Raw genomic sequence first — 22,455 nt, forward strand, 5'->3', positions numbered from 1 at the left:
TGCAAAATTATCTTCTGTTCTGTGGATCGTCTTCACTTTCTAGATAGTATCCTTTGAAGGCCAAAGTTTTTAATTTTGATGTAGTGTAATTTACTTATTTTTTGTTGTTGTTGCTTGATTTTGGTTTCATGTCTGAGAAAGCATTGCCTAACCCTAGGTTATAAAGATTTATTACTATGTTTCATTGAAGAATCTTGTAGTTTTTGCTGTTACTTAGATTTTTGATTCATTTTGAGTTAATTTTTGCATGATATGAGGTAGGGGCCCAACTTCATTCTTTTGCCTGTGGCTTTCTGGTTGTCCCATCACCATTTGTTGAAAAGATGCTTTAAAAACCCATTTAATCGGGATAAAATATACTAAACAAAATTTACCTTATTAACCATTTTTGACCATTTTTTAAGTGTACACTTCAGTAGTGTTAAATATAGTCACATTGTGCAACCAATCTCTAGAACTTTTTTCATCTTGAAAAACAGAAACTCTATACCCATTAAGCAAAAACTCCTCATTCTCCCTTCTCCTCAGCCACTGGCAATTACCTTTGTGCTTTCTATCTCTATTAATTTAACTACTTTAGGTGTTTCATGTAAGTGGAGTCATTACAGTATTTGTCTTTTTGTGACTACTTTACTTAATGTCTTCATGTTGTAGCATGTTTTGAATTTTTTCTCCTTTTAAGGCTGAATAATGTTATATGTATGTAAATATATACATCACATTTGGTTTATCCATTTATCTGTTTGTGGACAATTGGGTTGCTTCCCCTCTTTGGCTATTATGAATCATTCTGCTGTGAACAGATGTATGCAAATATCTCTTAGAATCTGTTTTTAGTTACTTAAGGTATGTACCCAGAAGTAGATTTCTGGATCATAGGTTAATTTTAATTTTTTTTGTGGAATCACCACTTTGTTTTCCATAGTGGCTGCACCATTTTACATTCCCACCAACACTTCCAAGAGATTCCAATTTCTTCATGTCCTCACCCATACTTGTTATTTTTTTGTTTGTTAGTAGCTCTTCTAATTAGTGTGAGATGATGAAAATACTTTTTGCCCCATTAAATTGTCTTGACACCCTTGTCAAAAATCAACTGGCCATAAATGTGAAGGTTTATTTATGGACTCTGAATTCTGTTTTATTGATCTCTATTCTTATCCATATCCCAGCACCACACTGTCTTCGTTGCTGTAGCTTTGCAATAACTTTGATAATTGAGCAGTCCTGCAAATTATTTTTTAAAGATTTCTTTGGCTATTTGGATCCCTTGCATTTTCATATGGTTTTTAGGATTGGCTTGTCAATTTCTGCAAAGAAGCCAGCTAGGACTTTGGTAGGGATTGCTTGGGATCTATAGATCAAGTTGAGTTGTATTGCCATTTTAACAATATTAAGTTTTCTAACTGACAAACGTGAGATGTCTTTCCATTTTTTTAGGCCTTCTTTAATGTCTTCCAGCAATGTTGTGTAGTTGTTGGAAGACGTCTACAATTGTACACAATAAGTGTACAATTCTTATACTTTTTTTGTTAAGTTTATTCCTAAGTATTTTTTCTTTCTGATCTCTTTGTGAATGGAATTTTAAAAAATTACTTTCTGATCATTAATTACTATTGTACGGAAATGCAGTTGATTTTTGTACATTGTCTTGTATCTTTAAACTTTGGTGAAGCTGTTTATTAGTTCTCATTGTTTATATGCATTCATTAGGATTTTGTACGTGAATGATTTATGTCATCTGTGACATAGTTTTATTTTTTGTTTCCAATGTGTCTTTTTTCTATTGTGTATCTTTTTTTTTTTTTCCCAAATGCTTCTTGCTAGTGCCTCCAGTATAATGTTGAATAGAATCAGCTGGAATGGATACCCTTTAAGTAGATTTTTTCAGTGTTTACCAGTATGGAAATATTTATTACTAACAGTGTTCCTTTGAGAACTTGAAAATGCAGCCATTCTTCTATAGTAGCAAAAGTGATAAAATTTCTTTTATTGGAATTTAGCATGTTATTTATTTTTAGAATGTCAAAGCACAATAGATCCCAACTTGGCATTTTTCAAAACTTTGATACCTTTGCTTGTTAACTTTTTGATTTTTTTTCTAAAGTAACTAAGCCAACATTTAATTGTCTTGGCACCCTTGTCAAAAATCAATTGGCCGTAAATGCCCCATTTTAAAAGTCCCCATACTTTTAAAAACTTTTAAAAACACATCTCTAAAGTATATTCCTTTCTAAAGAATATGCTTGCTGGGTATATTTGAAAGAATGAGTAATCAGGACATTCATTAGTCTCTACTTGTGCTTCTTAGCCAAGGCTGAGTTAATGTCTTACAGTTAGAACTTTTGAATTTTATAATTTATCATTGATACAATTGATCATCTGAAATGATGATAGTGGGCAGGGTGAGAGGTGGTTGTTGTACTACTTTTGAGAATTTAATTTTATACCTGTCTGCTGAAAGATACATTTTCTTGTTTAAACTTTTTCCCTACAGAAAGCTCCAGGAGTGACTTTGCTATGACTTCTTTTTTTTTTTTTAAATAAAAAATATTTTATTTTTAGTTTTATTTGTATGTGTGTATGTTGCATTTCTCACATTTTATTTTATTTTTAGTTTTATTCCAATAGGTTTTTGGGGAATAGTTGGTGTTTTGTTACATGAATAAATTTCTTTTTTGGGGGGGATGGTGGACAGAGTCTTGCTCTGTTGCCCAGGCTGGAGTGCAGTGGCCTAATCTTGGCCTACTGCAACCTCTACCACTCAGGTTCAAGCAATTCTCCTGCCTCAGCCTCCTGAGTAGCTGGAATACAGGCATGCATCACCATATCTGGCTAATTTTTGTGTTTTTTTAGTAGAGATGGGGTTTCACCATGTTGGTCAGGCTGATCTTGAACACCTGACCTCATGATCAACCTGCCTTGGCCTCGCAAAGTGCTGGGATTACAGGTGTGAGCCACCATATTTGGCCTAATAAGTTCTTTAGTGATGATTGCTGAGATTCAGTTACACCCATCACCCAAGCATTGTAGACTGTACTCAACATGTATTCTTTTATCCTTCACTTCCTCCCTCCCATTGCCTTCAGTCCCCAAAGTCCATTATATCATTCTTATGCCTTTGCATCTTCAAAGCTTAGCTCCCACTTTTGAGTGAGAACATACAATGTTTGGTTTTCCATTCCTGAGTTACTTCACTTAGAATAATGGTCTCCAGTTCCTTCCAGGTTGCTGCAAATGCCATTATTTTGTTCCTTTTTATGGCTGGCTGAGTACTATTCCATTGTGTGTGTGTGTGTGTGTGTGTGTGTGTGTGTGTGTGTGTGTGTTTTATTTTAATATCACAATTTCATTGTCCACTTGTTGATTGATGGGCATTTGGGCTGGTTCCATATTTTTGCAATTGTCAATTGCACTTCTGTTAACATGCATGTGCAAGATCTTTTTTGTATAATGACTTCTTTTCGTCCGGCTAGATACCCAGTAGTGGGATTGCTGGATCAAATGGTATTTCTACTTTTAGTTCTTTAATGTATCTCCACACTGTTTTCCATAGTGGTTGTACTAATTTACATTCCCCCCAGCAGTGTAAAAGTGTTCCTTTTCACCACATCCCTGCCAATATCTATTATTAATATTTTTTTGATTTTTTTTTATTATGGCCATTCTTGCATGAGTAAGGTGGTAATCACATTGTGGTTTTGATTTGCATTTCCCTGATAATTAGTGATTTTGAGGGTTTTTTCATATGTTTGTTGCAATGCCTTATTCTTCATTGAAGATTTTTTCAGCAATTAGACATTCAGTACAGAGAATAGAATTTCTTTCATTTATTGAGTGTTTCTTGAATATTTGTGATATACTCTGCCCTGTCAGAAACATTAAATAAGTATAAAAACATCTGTTTTCTGGATGCTTACAGTATAATTAGGAAGATCAATTATATGTACTTACCTTGCACTACTGTGTATTTGTGATTCTGGATCTATGTCTTATATCCCTCACTAAACAGAAGCTCCTTGATGATAATTATCTTTGTATTGACACAGTATGTATCACAGTATCTCACAGGTAGCTTGTGTTTATTACGATTTTTAAAAATTAATCGAACAATAAAACAATATAAGACTACTTACAATTAAATACTCAAGTGAATGGCATAACCAGTCAGCATTTTAATTTCAGAAGTAACAATGATCTGTGTGTTCTGGATTTATTAGGGCAAGCTTCATGCGAGAGACAATTTAGTGGGCTCGTAAAGGAAGGTAAGAACTGAGCAAGGAGAGAGATGTCATAGTATTTGGTGTCATCGTATTTGGAGGGCACTGAACAGATCATATAGACTGGAAGAAAAGACTGGCTTGGGCCAGGTGCGGTGACTCATTGCCTGTAATCCCAGCACTTTGGGAGGCCGAGGTGGACTCACCTGAGGTCGGGAGTTTGAGACCAGCCTGACCAACGTGGAGAAGCCCTGTTTCTACTAAAAATACAAAATTAGCCAGACATGGTGGCACATGCCTATAATCCCAGCTGTTTGGGAGGCAGAGGCAGGAGAATTGCTTGAACCCGGAAGGCAGAGGTTGCGGTGAGCCCAGATCATGTCATTGTACTTCAACCTGGGCAAAAAGAGCAAAACTCTGTCTCAAAAAAAAAAAAAAACAAACAAAAAAGAGAAAAGACTGAAAGACTGGATTGTAGATAAAGAATGATGGATAAATAGGTAGCACCATAGTATTTTTGAAGACTTTAAATATCAGTTTGAAAAGTTTGCCCTTACTCCATTTGATATTAGAAACTCATGTAAGTTTCTCGAGTTGGGACATTTTGGAACAAAATAGCACATTAAAAATATTTACCGGCCGGGCGCGGTGGCTCAAGCCTGTAATCCCAGCACTTTGGGAGGCCGAGGCGGGTGGATCACGAGGTCAAGAGATCGAGACCATCCTGGTCAACACGGTGAAACCCCGTCTCTACTAAAAATACAAAAAATTAGCTGGGCATGGTGGCACGTGCCTGTGATCCCAGCTACTCAGGAGGCTGAGGCAGGAGAATTGCCTGAACCCAGGAGGTGGAGGTTGCAGTGAGCCGAGATCGCGCCATTGCACTCCAGCCTGGGTAACAAGAGCGAAACTCCGTCTCAAAAAAAAAAAAAAAAATATATATATATATATATATATTTACTTGGTGATAATATATATTATGGACTGGAGGGCAGCTGGTATTAGAAGACCATTTTAAAAGGTAAGATGATGACTGAGTTTCTTTAGTGTGTCAGCTTTTAATAGCAGGGTTTTTTGTTTGTTTGATCTTGAGTACCTACCATAGTGCCTTGGGCAAAGCTTAAATATTTATTCAATGGATGAGTGAATATATGTATTAGGTGATCTGGGCCTGGAAGGGGCTGTTAACAGTAGGAAAAATCCATATGAATGACATTTTGGAGGAAAAATTGAGATGACTTGTTTTCTATGAGCATATAGGATATATGAAAGGTTGGAGATGACACCAAAATTTCAGCATGGAATCAAGGAATGAGGGGAGTGAGAAAAGGGACAGCCATGAGCATGCTTTTAGACTTGCTGAGTTTGACATTGAAATGCCTAGTACGTAGAGATTTAAGGACTCGAATAAGAACTGAAGTTTGAATGCTTACAATTGGATATAATTATATAGATATTGTTTAAGCAGTAAAAAAGATTGGATAGATAAAGCTGTATGTATGTGTACAGAGGTTGTGTACATGTACACAAGTATACATATTTTTCCACATTACAACTCAATATGTGTGTTACATTGTCAATAAACTAATCTACTTGTTAGTATTAGCATAATGATAAGAGCTGATTCTTAGGATGAGCAGAGGCATAAAAGGGAGTTATAGAAGGTTTCAGAAAAGAAACAAGAATTTGCAACATAAATTTGCTAGTGAGACTTTGTAAATTTGTCTTATGTTTCGAAACAACAGTAATACTCCCTTTATCACTTGTTGAGAACTTACTATATGCCAGACCTTGCTAGGCATGCTGTCTCTTTTTATCCTCACAACAAATCTGTGATTTTAGTACTATTATATCTCCTTGTTACTGATGAAGAAACTGAAGTCTAAAGAAGTTAAAACTTGCTCAAGATCACTTGAGTTGATAAATAATGAGGAGACCTTGTGGATATAAATCTAAGGTTTTGTGAACTGTAAGCCAAATGTTATCTCCATTATACCAAAGGTATGTATGTTTAATTTCTGCAAGGCAAGGACTATGTCTATACAGAATCAGTCTTCATAAAGGCTTATTAATTAGCAGAAAATGATTGGTTATGTTACCTGTAAAAATAATCAGCACATATTTTGGATTTGCCTGCTTCTACTTTTCTACTTGGATATGTATGTTTATAATGTACTTGGAGATAAAGCTTTTTTAATTGCTCATTGTGGATATCAAATTAAAAAAAGGTATCAGGCCAGGGACAGTGGCTCATACCTATAATCCCAGCACATTGGGAGGCCAAGGCGGGAGGATCACTTGAGCTAAGGAGTTTGAGATCAGCCTGGGCAACATGGTGAAACCCCGTCTCTAATAAAAATGCAAAAATTAGCCAGGCATGGTGGCATGTTCCTGTAGTCCCAGCTACTTGGGAAGGCTGAGATGGGAGGATCACTTGAGCCTGGGAGGTCGAGGCTGCAGTGAGTCGAGATGGCATTGCTGCACTCCAGCCTGGGTGACAAAGTGAGACCCTATCTCAAAAAAAAAAAATCAGTTTATTTGAAGAATTAATCATCCAGAAAGTGCTTTTCAAATATTTTTCTTAAGCTAATATAAATTTCTTTTAGAAGTTTTTCTGATACAGTCTTCAGAATATTTATACTTAGAAAAGAAATAAAAAGGGCCTGTCATTTTCTTTTATTTCAGGGGATATCATTTTCAATGCCCAATACCCAGAGTTGCCTCCTGATTTTATCTTTGGAGAGGATGCTGAATTCCTGCCAGACCCCTCAGCTTTGCAGGTGAGCACTGCAGGCTTGGTTGGATGATCTTTATTTGGTGAAAGGAAAACAAAATTGGCTTTTGGCAATTGCTTAACAGACAGATTTGTCACACGTCTGCATTCTTTTCTCACTCCTCTTTTCTCTGTTCTGTGAAATAGATGGAACTCTTAATGTGCCAAAATAGTTAAATAAGAGATTTTTTTTCATTGCCGTTTAGTTTCAGGCTATTTTGAATTAATGAAAGTCTCTAGCATATTGGTTGAAATATTTTTACTTCATTTTAAAGAGACATGTTGAAAACATTTTCTTTGTTTTAATGTAATATTTCATGCCTGCAATCAATTTTCTAATGTTTACTAACACTTCATTACGGGGCTCGTTAGGAGAGTGTTTCTTGGCTCTTCAAGAGGCTGTTTTTATATAGAAGTGAAAGTGGCAAATTTGGACTTGTATCTGCATTATCTCAGTACTACCATCAGAAGGGTAAAGACTAGATTAAATGTTCTTTATTAAGCAACACCAAAACCTTTGTAGTTAAAATGTTTCTGGAATTAAAGCAGAAATATTCACCATCAGGGAAAGGGTGGTGGTACTTGTTGGAGTTCATGTGCTTTAGTAAAAGTTGTGTGTTTTGCATGCTGGGTGGAGAAAAATGTGCCATTTTGTTTAAATGGTTCTGACCAGACAAAATGTCTCTTTTTATTTCTTCTCAAATTTGAGTTTGGTGTGATACCTATACTAGAAGAGGTTTGATTGTTGTTCAAAACTATACTCTTAGTTTTGTTTTCTAGAAATTTTTTATTTTGTTCAAGTTTTATAATGAAAAGTTTTGATTATTTACTTTGGACTCTTGCCCCGCTTCTATCCTTTAAAGGTATTAAACAGGAAGTAGTAACCCAAAGCTAAAGTATTGTCTTAAATATTAGAACATAGCCGTAAAAATATTGTTGGCAAGAGTAAGGTGGATTCATGGTAAAGTTTCTAGTAATTGCACATGAACTGTAATTTTTTTAAATTAAAAAAGTCTGAATTGAATATGCCCCTTTAGATGCTGTGTGTTATATAGTCACCTTGTATTAAAGCTGAGAGTCTTGCCTGGAAAAAAAATTACACGGAGATTTCACCACAGACCTATTCTGTATTAAATCTGCCCAGAGGAGGGTAGCATATGCCAGATGCCAAAGATGTATTACAGGCTAAGTGCTTCAGGAATTTAAAGAAGGTGGTCAGAAAAAGCTTTGTAGTTGAGGTGAGGCTTGTACTCATTCTTGAAGAATGGAACAAAAGTGGGAGGTGTGACAAGAGTATTTCAGGTGGGGGAATGACATAAGCACATTGGAAGAAGCTAGGATTTGTCTAATATATTTCAGAAGGTACTGACAGGTTTGCTGAAATGTAAGTTAATATAAGGATGGGATAGACAAGGTTAGAAAGGTAAATTGGGAGACTGTGGAGCACATTGAATGCTGGGCTAGGAGCCATTGAAGGAAATGATAAAGGGAGAATCATCTAATAGCAGTGTGGTCAATATAATGGAATAAGGAGAGATTGAAGACCAGAATTGAGAATGGTTGTAAACATTCAGTGGAGGGAGAAAGGGCTTTGAACTAGGGTGATGCAAGAAGAAACAGCATAATGGAAAGAATAAAAAAAGAATGTTTACAACTTCCTTTTTTGAAATTGCATTTAAAATTCATAGCACATATCTTTAATATGGGCAAGTATCATATGAGTGTAGAATTTAAACACTAGAAAGATTTAAGATATATTTTATTCTACTTTTCCATTTTAATATTGAGAAAATTGACCTCTAAGATTTATATAATTCTATGTCAGACTCCATATTATAATCCCACTCTTAAGATGTTTAGTCCCTGAGTGAAGTTATCACAAATGTTTTTGAGAAATTAGCTGAAAAAGAACAGCCAAAAAATCAAAGCACTAGATCTAAGTGAAATATTGCAAATCTAGGGGAATACCTTCTCTTTAGTGATAGTTCATCTACAGCCTTGGGTGGACTACCCAGGGCTTCTGCATGGATCAGTGGGCTGAGCAGTCCAGATAAGCAACCAGAGTATACCCTCCACTAGCTGGGCGATGTCCAAATCGTTCTGGAGGTTGCACCTGATGTTCATTGTTGCCTGATTAAAACACTACACAGGTTAACCACAAGGCCTGATCCCCAGCAGACATTGCTCTGAGCGTAGCTTGCCTATGAAAGATTTTTTACTCACCCATTAACAGATTTTGGTTTAATTCTTGGATTCAGTTCAGATATCTTTTTCCCTCCGTGAAATGCTCAGAGCTCAGAGCATAATCACTAGTAAGCTGACTAGTCTACATAAGGTTCTGAATGAAGGTGGAAAACAAATTTCATCACCCATGGAGTGGAAAACAGAATACCTAGATTTCTTGGGTTTTTCCTGAAGTTTGCCTTGCAGATGGGCATGAGTATATGACCTTGGAATCTGGGAGTGTAGTTTCAAGTAGTTCCTGTGGCAAATGTGGAATTTCTTTGAAGTTTCTGGGTTTTATCTTAAAAGTTCATGAAAATTTTATATTTGATTCTATAATATACCTGTATTTTCAAAACAAAATGTATTAAATTACAAATATTTGAGAAAAAAAGATTCTCCAATGTGTCTCAGTTTGAGAAATATAGTTTCAGAGAATGTATGTAATATATGTCATCTTTTATTTATTCAGTTTATTTAAATCAAATCATTCCCCCCTACCCCCAAAAAAGGATTTAAAGTAGCGTAAGTAAAGGACACACATAAGGTTAATAGGAATATGTGACGTGCTATAATCCTTTCAATGAGGCCACCTGTTTCCAAACTCAGACTCTCCGTTTAGGAAGGTGAGTTTCATTAAGGAATTTGAGATTTTCAAATAAATGTAAAATACTAGATAGAGAGGTATCTTATAGATACCAAAGATAAAATCTCATAAAATCATTGAGTTAGGACCTTAATAATGGTCCAGTAGTTCCCAATTCTAGATATACATTAAAATAAATTGAAAAGCCTTTTAAAAATATAGATCCCTGGACCCCACTGGACCTACTGAATTGTATTCTTTGGGGAGCCCAAGAACTTATTAAATTCTCTGGGCTGTTTTTATGATTACTGTGAACTGTTACTGGGAACCACTGACTGAATCCATCTTTTATAGTAATGTTTCCAACAGAAGGCTGTTTGCCTTTGCTTAACATTATTTCCAGTGAAGTATCATTTTCCATTCTTGGAGACAGCTCAAAAGTTTTCTTAAATAACAGCTTTATTGAGACAATTTATATGCCATACAATTCACCTAAAGTGTGTAATTCACTGGTTTTTAGTGTGTTCACAGAATTGTGCAACTGTCACCACAAATTTAAAACATTGTCACAATCCCAGAAGAAACCTCAGACTTCTTAGCAGTGACTTCCCTATCTTCCCACCCCTATCCAACACCACCCAAAGCAGCAACTAATCTGCATTTTGTCTCTATGGATTTGTCTGTTCTGGACATTTCATATCAATGGAATCATATAATATGCTGTTCTTTGTTACTGACCTCTTTTACTTAGCGTAATGTTTTCAGTGAAGCATGTATTACTGTTTTATTGCCAAATACAATTACATTGCATACATATACTACATTTTATTTATCCATTCACCAGTTGATGGATCTACAGGATTGTTGCCATGTTTTAGCTATTATAACTACTGTTGTGTGGATATTTTTATTTCTCGTGGATATATATCTAGGAATGGAATTGCAGGGTCAAATGGTAACTCTATGTTTAACTTTTTGAGGAAATACCAAACTGTTTTTAAAAATGGCTGTGGCATTCTACATTCCTTCCAGCAGTGTATGAGTGTTTCAGTTTCTCTTCATTCTCAGCAACACTTATTATGTCTTTTTGATTATAGGCATCCTAGTGAGTATGAAGTGGTGTTGCATTGTGGTGTTGATGCGCTTTTATGATGGCTAGTGATACTGAGCATCTTTTCATGTGCCTAGTGGCTATTTGTTTACATTCTTGGGAGAAATGTCTATTCAGATCCTTTGCCCATTTAAAAATTGGGTTGTCTTTTATTGTTCAATTGTAAGAGTTCTTTATTCTGAGCATAAAAATAAACAAAAGACAAAGAGCCATATCCATTAGTATTTATTGCTTGCATACTGTGCACCAAACACTGTTCAATATGGAACTTGACCTCAAGACGTCTAAATTTTAGGGAGGCGGCTGGATGCAGCGGCTCATGCCTTGTAATTCTAGCACCCTATCTCTCAATCAATCCATCAATAAATTTTAGGGAGGTAAGGTATAGATATCTAAAAGCAAATACACACAGGTAGTATGTAATTAAATGTTGGAATAATTGAAACAAAAGCAATGCTATGGGATAGTTAAATAGTGTTTTTCAAATACAATATATGATGTGAGAAGAAAGAATTTCAATAGATTAAGACAGAGTCTCCATTATAATGAAAAAGGAAAATTATTGCAGGTTGGAATTGTGGAATTAAAATCATCAAGAAGAAGTTAAGTGATGGGTAGGTTATTCTATAGCTGTCACCCAATTGCTTCCTTAACTTAACCTTCTTCTCTTTTGCCTCTTGCTCACCCCTTTCCAGCCACAGAAGTCCCCTTGCCATTCCTCAGGCATTCTAAACACACTCCCACCTTAGATTCTTTTCATTTGCTCTTGACCGTTTTTATTCACTCTACCTGTAACCCTTACTCCACTTACCTCAATGGCTTGTTCTCTCCTTCCTTGAAGTGTTGTTATGTCAGAGAAGCTTTCCCTGACATCTGTATGCAAAACAGTAATACTCTTTTCAGTACACTCTCGTCTTTGTTATGGTCTGTTTTCTTCAGAGCACTTATCATCATTTGATGATTTTTGGTTACTTGTTTGGTATCTGTCCCTGCCAGGGTGACCCACTGCCTTGATTTGCCTTGGACTGAGGGGTTTTCTGAGATGCAGAACATTCAGTGTTAAAAAAGGACAGTCCCAGGCAAACTGGGATAATGAGTCATCCTGTCTTTTCACTGGAATGAAAGCTTCAGGAGAGAGTGGAATTTGTTCACCGCTGTATCCTGGTAATTTGAAGAGTACCTTGCATGTAGAGGTATACAATGCATATTTGTTAGATAAACAGATTTCCTTTAAGTTTCTGTATTCCTGAAGAGACTTGCTAGTTTCTAGGACTAAAAAATACACTTTAGATTAAAATTTAAAATAGTAGAAAAAAATTTAGTTTTAGAGAAATTTGGAGGGATAAAAATCAGTTAACAGAACCTCTGAAACAATGATTTTCAGCCTCTGTTTTGCAATACCCTGTGGTATATTCAGCTCCCTCAAAGGATATTATGAAATTCTTTACCCCTAAAGTAATAATGATAATTCACTTTAATTTAAAATAAAGTTGCATAAAGGAGGAAGGGTGGATTATAAACTTAATTGAGAAAAGCATGTTGCAATTGTGGTAGATTGGAAAGCACTGCAGTCTGACTTCCTGGTTTGAGGAAGCTGAGGGTAATTTAGTGTTTGGGACAAGCAGCTTCAGGGTAGTGAACCTAATGCTACTGCAGGTATAAGTCACTAATCGTGTGATTCCTTCAGTGACTGTTCTGCTTGAGTAGAATATAAGAGTACCAATACCTTGTCAGTTTTCCTCCTCTGCTGTTCACCGCATTACCTACAGAAAGACATCTTCTGAATGTGTCCTTGCAAAATAGTTCCCATCCCCAGTGTACACAAAATATATACAAAGAATGCACTAAGTTGAAATGTACTGCATGTAACACACTTCAAAAATGCGATCCAGATGTATGGTGCTTGATGCCTAGACACTTCTAAGTGCCTTGGCCTATAACATATTTTAAAATAGAATGTTCTCTCCTTTTTCAAATCTCTGTTTGATGCCTCATTTGAGACCTATAAAACACTTGTCCTTAGCCCTGAAGCTGGACATAGTACTCAAGACAGATAAGTAAGCAGAATTACAGCATAGAGTGACAAGTGTGAAGGTGGAGGTATATGCACAGAGCACTGTGGGAACATGGAGGGGGCACTTTACCAGATCCATGTATGTGTGGTAAGTACCAGCGACTTGGACACATACTTGATTTTTTATAAATAATATATATATCTTAGGTAATTATTATTGACAGATAACCTCCATACAGAAGAGTGTACAAATCACAAGTACATAGCATGGTGAATTTTCAAGAGGTAAACACACATGTGTAAGTAGCACCTAGATCAAGAAGTGATAATTCAAACATTCAGAAGCCTCACTCATATCCTGTTCCGTCACTATGATCACCTTGCCTCAGAGTAAACACTATGCTGACTTGATGTTGACATCATTATTTTTTGATCTTCATACAAACGGAATCAAACTATATGCTTATCTTCTTTCACTCATTATTTATTTGTGAGTGTCACCCATGTAGTTATTTTGGTTGTTGTTCATGCTCATTACTGATAGTATTCTATTGTATGAGCATACCACAGTTTATTTATCCATTCTACTATTGTTTGACACTTAGGTTATTTTCAGATTTTTTTGCTGTTGTGAATATTGCTACTATGAACATTCTTGCTTAGGTTATTTTCCGATTTTTTTGCTGTTGTGAATATTGCTACTATGAACATTCTTGCTTAGGTTATTTTCAGATTTTTTTGCTGTTGTGAATATTGCTACTATGAACATTCTTGTACATGTCTTGGTTAATGCATCTATATCCATTCCTGATGGGTATATATTGAAGGGTGGGCTTGCCCGGTCATATAGTATAGATGATAGGACAGTTTGAGGTTTCTCAACTTTATTAGTTTATCAGTCAGGGTCCAGTCATGAGACAGAAAATGTAGCAGTAATTTGAATAGGGAAAATTTAATATAGAGAATTATTTACCTAAAGGGGTAAAGGAGATCTCTAAAGAATGCAAGATTAGCAGTTGTAGGGAGCAGCTATACTAGGGCTAAGGGAGAATACCCAAAAGGAAACAAACTTTGAAGACCCTTTCTCCTTTCCCATCACGCCCCTGTCACAGCTGAGATTCCCACCTCCTTGTTAGAGAGTGTGGCTGCAGGCTACCGGAAGATGAAAACCTTCACTGGGGGTGCTGTGGGCCAGAATTGATGCAGGTGGCCTACTGGGTGCTGGTAAGCCACGGCTGGCAAAGTGGGAATGGGCTGGTTTCAGTGAAACAGGCTGGAGGAAGGGCACTAATGGGTCTCCTGCATGGCTCTGGTGACTGCACTGTGGGAGGAAGGAGGAAAGTACACAGAACCAAGATAAGAATCTCTTCTCTCTGCTGTGCCTTGCACTGTCTCTCCATCACTCTGTTAACAAGCTGAATACTGTACCTGTTGGCAAAGGAAAATTGTTTACAGGTTCTGTCCCCAGCTTCATAAACAGGGTAAAGCAGAGTGGCTTTGGGAGATGAGAGGCAATAAATGAATGAATAGCACAACTAGATAATGCCAAACTTATCTTCCAGTTTATTATTTTTACTATTAAACCTATCCTTATGAGTTCTTAAGTTTAGAGAATATGTTCTTCAGTTCCACAATTCCATTCAATTCCTTTCTATAAATTCCAATTCTCTGGTTAATTTATCTTTTCATCTATCTTTTCATATTCTAAATGGCTTTCTCCACTTTCTTGCATATGTAAATCATATTTATTTTCTAGTCCTTGTGAGCTAATTCTAGTATCTGAAATGTGTTTGGGCTTTTTTGTTTTGTTTGCTATTTTTTTTTTTTTTTTTTTTGGTTCTCCATCACTTGGCTCTGTTTTTGGTGTTTCTGGTAGTTTTGAGTGAATGTCAGACATTCCAGTTAAAACACTATAGAGGCTCCAGATAACGCTATCTTCTTCCAGAAAGAGGGTTTATTGTCCCCCCTGGTAGGGACATAGGCTGATGTGATTGGTTGATCACTTTAATCCAGTCAGGGATTTTGCTGAGTCGAGGCTAGTTTATGGCTTTGCTAAGAGTCTGTTTACTTCTGGTTCACTTCTGTCCTGGAATAGTGTTCTTCAGGGTTTTACTTGGGAGGCTGGAGTGGCCAGTATTCCTAAACAATTCTAAGTGCCTTGGCCCACAATATACTTTAGGATAGAATTCTCTGTCATTTGTCGAATATTTAAACACACAAGCAATATGGATCCCAAATTCTAAATGTTGTCTTACAAGACTGCTGATTGCTTTGCTGTATTTTTCACAGGCGTTTTCTTAATTTTTAGCTTCTTGACCTGGGCTACCCCGGAATTCTTCAAAGTCTTGAGGGGAGCTGGCTGCATTTTTGAGGTCTCTCAACACTGCCAAAAGTTCCAGTGGTTTCTCTAAGCCTCAGCAGCAGTTTTGTGACTGTGTGGAGCCTGGATTATCAGCCTCCCTCCTGTACCCAGAATTTGCAAATGTCCCCTGGGTAAAACCAGCTGGAGACATCAGTTCCTCACCCTGAGGTTCTCTCCTCGTGATTCTCAGCCTCCCAGTTCTCATTGCTTCCATAGATAGCAAATACCTTCAGATAGATTTCTATATTTTATTTAGCTTTCTAGTTGTTTTTATTGAGAGTGCTGGTCTGTGTAGAGCTACTTCATCCCACCTGGAAGCATAAGTCCTCTGTATTATATTTTGAGAACACATAATTTTACAATTTACCTTCAAAGTAATAGTACGAAAGACTTCAGCAGATGATAAAATACAGTGTACATGTATTACACCTTGGTAGGAATACAGAATTAATAAAGTTAATTGTTAATAATTAATAAAAATGATATTAATAAAATGTTCAATAAGATTAATAAAAATTAACAAAATGAAGATTACAGTACTTCTTCATTTTTTATGAAAACCTAGATGTTAACTTCCAATATATACATTCCTAAGGTAGAAATAAGAACATTATATAGCATGGCATCTCTGGTTCTCTTGATTTTAATGCAGCATGTAATCAAAGGATGCATCATCAGTAAATGACCCAAGAGAATATGAGAAAATTACTAGAAATTTTGGTGGAAAACTGGTTTATGTGTTGATGAACTAAAAACTATTGTATTTTTACCATGTCTATTTTCTCAGCCAGGGAAACATTTTATGAGGTAGGAAGAAAATTAATATTATTATTATTATTTTTTAAATATACTTCCTAAAGGAAGACGTGGAAGAACCCTCGTTAAAAATTATGATGTATGATTTCATCTGTTTTCAAAGGTGTTGCTATTATATTATAGCCAATTATAGATTAAAAAGAGTATTAATATATACACATATGCATACACAAATAATTTGAAAGCATGTGTTATAAACAAAGCTTTAAAAGCATAGTTGTCGAAAAACAACATCTTGAAAGCACAAACAAGGTACATTAAAAATGTTCACTCTCATAAGACAAATGAAAAAAAGGCAAACCAAGTTATTTTTTGAAATCCAATGGCAAATATAACATTTAGCAGATGTTGCCAGTTTTGATTTACTCTATTGAATTGTAAAACAGCTTTTGGGAAAATGAGGTACTGAGTTGAGTGTAAACCACTGCAATTCAAGAATATGCTTATCCAGAGGAGTTATTTAATCAGTTTTGAAGATTCCCCTTTGTCATTGGTTGGTCATCTCTTGTCATCCACCTACTCTTCGTCACCTCCTATTCTCTCCACCACTCTCTTCAAAGAGCTGGATTTTTAAATAATAATAATTAGCATTCAAAATGCAAATAAGTACCAAGAAAAACCAGTCTGTAACCCTATATGACTTAAAGATGAATATTCACGGTTTAGTAGATATTTATTTCTGGTGTTTTTCTGCCTATGCTATGTGGACATATGTACAATACATTTTTCAATTTTTAAATTTTATATGTTATTGTAAGCATTTTTCCTATGACATTACAGATTTATCATAAGCACCTTTTAAAATTGGCTTTTGTTCTTTTGATCTGTTCCTGATTGCTAGTACCTCTCTAGGAAGATGAAAGATGTATCTCAAACCAGTCCTTTTTCTTTATTTTTGTTTGTTACTCATAGAGAGTTCCACTTGAAGCTAAAAGAAATGATGATTACTTGTGAATTCTTAACCACCTTTCCCCTTACCCTGACTAACTAATAGTTGGTTATGGTTAATAACTTACAAAAAAATCTATTAGTTCATCATTTTAAGACTAATGTCTGTCAACAGGGATTCTACCTTTGTTTCTCTTAAGAAAATAAGGGAGAAATGAAGGTTTTAGTAACATTAAAATTGGTTTTGGCTAATATATTATACCATTGAGCAGAAGATAGAGAATCAATCTTTCACTAGGACTTTGGTTTAATTGGAGAATCAGGACTTAGACATTAAAAGGGAAATATTGTAGCAAGTTACATAGAGTGTATTGTCATAGCAGATTATATACATCTTTATTGCATTATATTCTTAAATATAAATAAAAAACAGCCTTAGGTTTTATTTTCCTTTTTTTCTTCTTCCTAATATGGTTTACAAAGACATTGAAACTTTTGTGAAATGTTCATGATTTGGGGATAATATTTTTTCCTTTATGATACTGAGGATTTCAGAAATTTTTAATGCCTCTTTAGCCACTTGCTGTTAAGTAAGCTTCCTGAAATAGTTATGAACTTCATGTGTATACATTAGATTTTCAGAGGAGTCAGACTTTTATTATATATTTAAAAAGAATGTACAGTTGATTGTTGATTATATTCCCTCAGGATCTTTAAATTATTTCATATTCTTCACTTGTTTCAAAGGCTGGTGTTACAACTAGCTTGCTTTGTACGCTTTTGGTATACAGGGTCTTTTGAGGAAAGGGCTATTTATTTTTTAATAAAGTTTTAATTTTAGAATTTTAGTTTTAGATTTATAGAAATGTTGCCAAGACAGTACAGAGAGCAGAGAGTTCTTGAATGCCTCACATTCAGTTTCTCCTATTATTAATATCTTACATTACTATGGTATGTTTGTAACAATTGATAAACCAATATTGATATATTATTATTAACTAAAGTCCATACTTTATTCAGATTTTTAAAGTTGTTTCCTGATGTCCTTTTTCTGTTCTAGGATCCCATCTAGGATTCCACGTTGCATTTAGTCATATGTCCTTTTGGGATCCTCTTGTGACAGTTTTTCCTATTTTCCTTGTTTTTGATAACTTTGATGGTTTTGCAGAGTAACTGGCAGGCTATTTTATAGAATGTCACTCAGTTGGGATTTGTCTGATTTTTTTTCATGTTTAGGCTGTGGTTATGGGCTTTTGGTAGGAAGACTTCAGAGATACAAAGCTGTTTTCATTACATATCAAGTCATATTGATAGTCATGTATTATCAATAGAACTTTTCAGTGTTGTTGACCTTAATCACTTGGCTTGAGGGAGCTACCCTGTAAAGCTATTCTTTCTTTCCCTCTTTTATACTGTACTATGGAAGGGACTCACTGTGTGTAACCCTTAGAAGTGGGGAATTATACCCTCTTTGAGGGCAGTGTCTAATAAATTATTTGGAATTTTACTGCATGGGAGATTCATCTCTTCTCCCCATTTATTCATTTATCCAATCATTTATTTATGTCAGTATGGACTTACAGATATTTATTTTATACTTTGGGTTACAGTGCAATACTATGTTATCTATTTTGTTATTCAAATTCTTCCAGCTTTGGACATTGGACATTCTTTCACTTGGTTTCTGTATTCCTTTGACATGCCTCCATCATTATAGGGTTTTTATTTATTTGTTTTTTTGAAACATTTTCTTACTTCCTGGTACTATGAGATGATCTAGGTTCATCTTGTCAGTTTCTTGCTTCAGTCTTAGTATCATCCATTTCTCTGAGGAGCCCTTGTCCTTTTTATTGGAGAAAGGTTTTAGAAACCAAGATCTGATTGCTAGTGTGCTTGTTGCTACTGGGATGTCATTGCTTTTATTTAGGTCCTTTCAGCTCACAGAACAAGGAAATGTGCATATCTATAAATATTTGTATATGTAGCCATCTGTACCTATATTAAGGGAAACATGATTTCATACTATTGTCTTCAACTCTTATCCACTTCCACATGGGTCATTCTAGTCACCAGGAAGGATTATTTTAAGATCACATTTGTGTATGTACTGATGTCTGCCTTCCTGTGATATTATTCCTTTTTATTAGTTAATTCCTTCTACAAACATGTATTGAGTGTATATTATATTTAAGCCTTGTACTAAGTGCAAGGGATACAAAAATGAATGATTCATTGATGCCTTCACAATTTCTTCAATACCTGTTTGTTGAATACCTCATATTTAGCACTGTGCTCCATTCTCACACTTTAGTAGTGGGGAAAATATGGCTACAGACAGTTATGCTATAAGGCGAAATGTAACTGTGATACAAGGTGGGGAAAAAAGTGTGTTCTTGTGTTGCTTAAATAGTAGCTAAGACTGAGTGATTTATAAAGGAGAGTAGTCTCTTTTGGCTTACAGTTCTGCAGGCTATACAGAAAACATGGCATGGCATCTGCTTCTGGAAAGAGCCTCAGGGATCTTACAATTATGGCAGAAGGCAAAGGGGAAGTAGGCATGTCACATGGTGAGAGCAGGAGCAAGAGGGAGAGGAGGGGCGGCCACACTTTTTCGAACTGTCAGATCTCATGTGAATTCAGAGTGAGAACTCACTGATTACCATGAGGTTAGACCCACCCCTATGAACCAGACACCTCCCACCAGGCCCCAACTCCAACATTGGGAGTTACATTTCAACATGAGATTTGGAGGGGACAGAAGTCCAAACTATATCAGAAAGATAATAACAAAGTTCAGATGAAGAAAAATTACTTCAGGAAAGATAGTCATGTGATGAATTTAGCGGTTAGAACCTGGTGAGATACAAGTGACAGAAAATACAATCAAACAGGTTAAAAAAAATTGATTTGTTCATATACCAGTAAAGACCAGAAGTAGAACTAGCTTGGGGTGTGAATAGTTTTAGGGCTTAAACAATGTAATCAGGGCTTTGCTTTGCCTTCTGCTCATGCTGATATTATCCTTGGTCTCTTCCTAGTATCTCCTAGTACTTCTAGGTGAACATCATAACACATAGTTCCAAAGAAGAGAAAGTCTGGTATCACAGAGTCTTGGAATTGAGACTTGTTTGTTTTGACTCTTTTCATATAGGTCATTGTATCCATGAACATTATTGCTCTGGGGCACAGAATGTGCTGATGAGCTTAGCTTTGTATATATGCTTCATCTGTTTCACAGATGTTGGTTTTGTGATTATTATTAATTAAGCTATTCATTTTTGTTTTGTGAACTTGTCCATGTATTTGTTATATTTTACAATATATTTTTTAAAAAAGAGCTAAATATGTTTAGCATATAAATTTTAATCAATGTAATTCATCAGATTCAGGTAGTCCACTTAATTCTAAGATGGCTATCTACAAAGAAACTTACTCCTAAGCACATCATGGCAAATGACAGAAAACCAAAGACAAGGAGAAAAATCTGAAAACAACCAGAGAAAACAAAAAAGCAACCATTAGATTGTTAGCTGACTTCTGAGTAGCAATAATGGAAGATAGAATACAGTTTAGTGATATATTTGATGTGATAAACTAAACAACAATTTAAAATCCTATATCTAGCAAAAAGATTCTTAACTAAGTGAAATAAATCTATTTTCAAGTAAACGAAAGCAGAGACTTCATCATTAGCAAACCTTTACTAATTCTTCAGGGAAATGAAAGATAAAAATCTCAGATGGAAGACTAGAGATGCAGATAGGCATAAAGAGCAACAAAATATAATAAAGGGAGCTAGTAGTTAAAGAGTGTATAAAATTATAAATCATCTAGAGGGTGTTTCAGCTAGAATTGTTTTATACATTCTGGCGGTTGTTAGAATTTATGTTCCCAATATATTTCACGTAGGCAAATATTAAATTATGTGACTTCTTGTTATTTACTGGTTGGGGAGTGGGGAAGTGGGTAAATATAGGGTGAAAAAAGAAAATGACACTAAAGCTTGGCTTTGCAAGTGGCTAATTTAATGCTGACCGTGTCTGCCATCCTGCTTTCTGCATTTATCTTCTTGTAGCGCTGTGATTATTTCTTGGGGACATCAGGATATATTGATTGCTGGTTCCTAGCTCCCAAAGATTTCAATTTATTTACTTAGTCTGGGGTAGAACCTGGGTATCAGTGGCTTTGGAAAGCCATTTCTAAGGCTGGGCAACATGGCAAAACCTTGTCACTACAAAAAACACAAAAATTAGCCATGCATGGTGGCTTACACCTGTAGTTGCAGCTACTTGGCAGGCGGAGGTGGGAGAATCCCTTGAGCTCAGGAAGTTGAGGCTGCAGTGAGCTGAGATGGTACCACGGCACTCTAGCTTGGGTGACGGAGTGAGACCCTGTCTCAAAAACAACAAACAAACAAAGCCAATTCTAGTGTTATAACCAGAGTCGAGAACTACAGGTTTTGGAAATGAATATGGGCGAGACAGATCTTAATTCTAGACTTAGTTTTATTGATTACTAGTTGGATTATGGTGGATCTATGTATTTATTTATTGTTAAAACTGATAAGTACCTATCTCACAGGGCCATTTTAGGGAATAAAGACAGTAACATTCAAATGTAGAAATGAAAAGAAAACCAGAGGTGTGGAGGTCAAAATGACCAAGGGCAACGTATAATCATTATCAGAGAGAGCTTAGCATGTGGACGTATTTTCAAAGAAGCCCTAAGTTTACCTTTATAATTGAAGCAGTTTGTTTGATTTTTGTACTTATCTTTCAACTCCTATCGAAATGAGGTTTTGTACTTGCTGAGGTCTTTAGGATTGGGATTATTCTGCTGTACTTGGGTTATCTACAGGAATGGGCACATGACAGAGGAAGAGTCTTATAAGTTTTGAACCTGTTTCTAATATATGTTTTCTCCAACATTTTTAAAAAGCAAAAAAAAAAAACAAAAAAAAAACCTTAGCCATTAAAAAACATTTCAGAGAAATTATCTGCATCCTGCTGAGAATTTTATGCCAAACTGCAGCCCCCACACAAGCTTTGGAGAGCCAAGATGTTTAAACCTGTGAAGTACAACGCCAGCTCAACCCTTACACTGGTTTGATGTAATCCTTTAACCACAGAACGGTTTCTAGCCTTGAATTGACAATGACTCAGTGGACCTTGTATACATTTGAAGAATATTTTTAAGTAGGTAGGATTATGAAAATAGAAGTACAACAGTATTCTAAACAAAATATTCAACACATTGTATACAGTTTCTTGAATATGTTTCAAGAACATTTATGAAGAAGCCAGATTGAAAAGTAAAATCTGGATTATTATAGAATTTTTAAAAGACGGACAGCTAATTACTTACAGTATCTAACTAAAATAGTCTACCAGAGGTTATCAGCCACTTTTAAAAATCAAACAGCGTGGTTCATTAGGAGATTAAAAAATTGATTTGCATAAACA

General features: G+C 35.6%; 1 protein-coding gene and 1 long non-coding RNA gene across 6 annotated transcripts in view; both read left to right on the plus strand.

The window, feature by feature from the left end:
* Positions 1-22,455, plus strand: part of BABAM2 (BRISC and BRCA1 A complex member 2) — a 450,034-nt gene that overhangs the window by 101,559 nt on the left and 326,020 nt on the right. For all 5 annotated transcript variants that reach the window (XM_032239490.1, XM_032239488.1, XM_032239489.1 and 2 more), the window contains exon 4: positions 6,906-7,000. In XM_032239490.1, the coding sequence (XP_032095381.1) occupies positions 6,906-7,000 (95 nt within the window). The remainder of the gene's footprint in view (positions 1-6,905; positions 7,001-22,455) is intronic.
* LOC116524284 lies at positions 7,008-21,955 on the plus strand. Its single transcript, XR_004257253.1, has 2 exons — positions 7,008-13,075; positions 14,040-21,955. It is a non-coding gene; the product is annotated as an uncharacterized LOC116524284 (long non-coding RNA).

This window comes from Sapajus apella, unplaced genomic scaffold (assembly GCF_009761245.1).
Source record: "Sapajus apella isolate SASKATOON/1434 unplaced genomic scaffold, GSC_monkey_1.0 scaffold44, whole genome shotgun sequence".
NCBI lineage: Eukaryota > Metazoa > Chordata > Mammalia > Primates > Cebidae > Sapajus > Sapajus apella.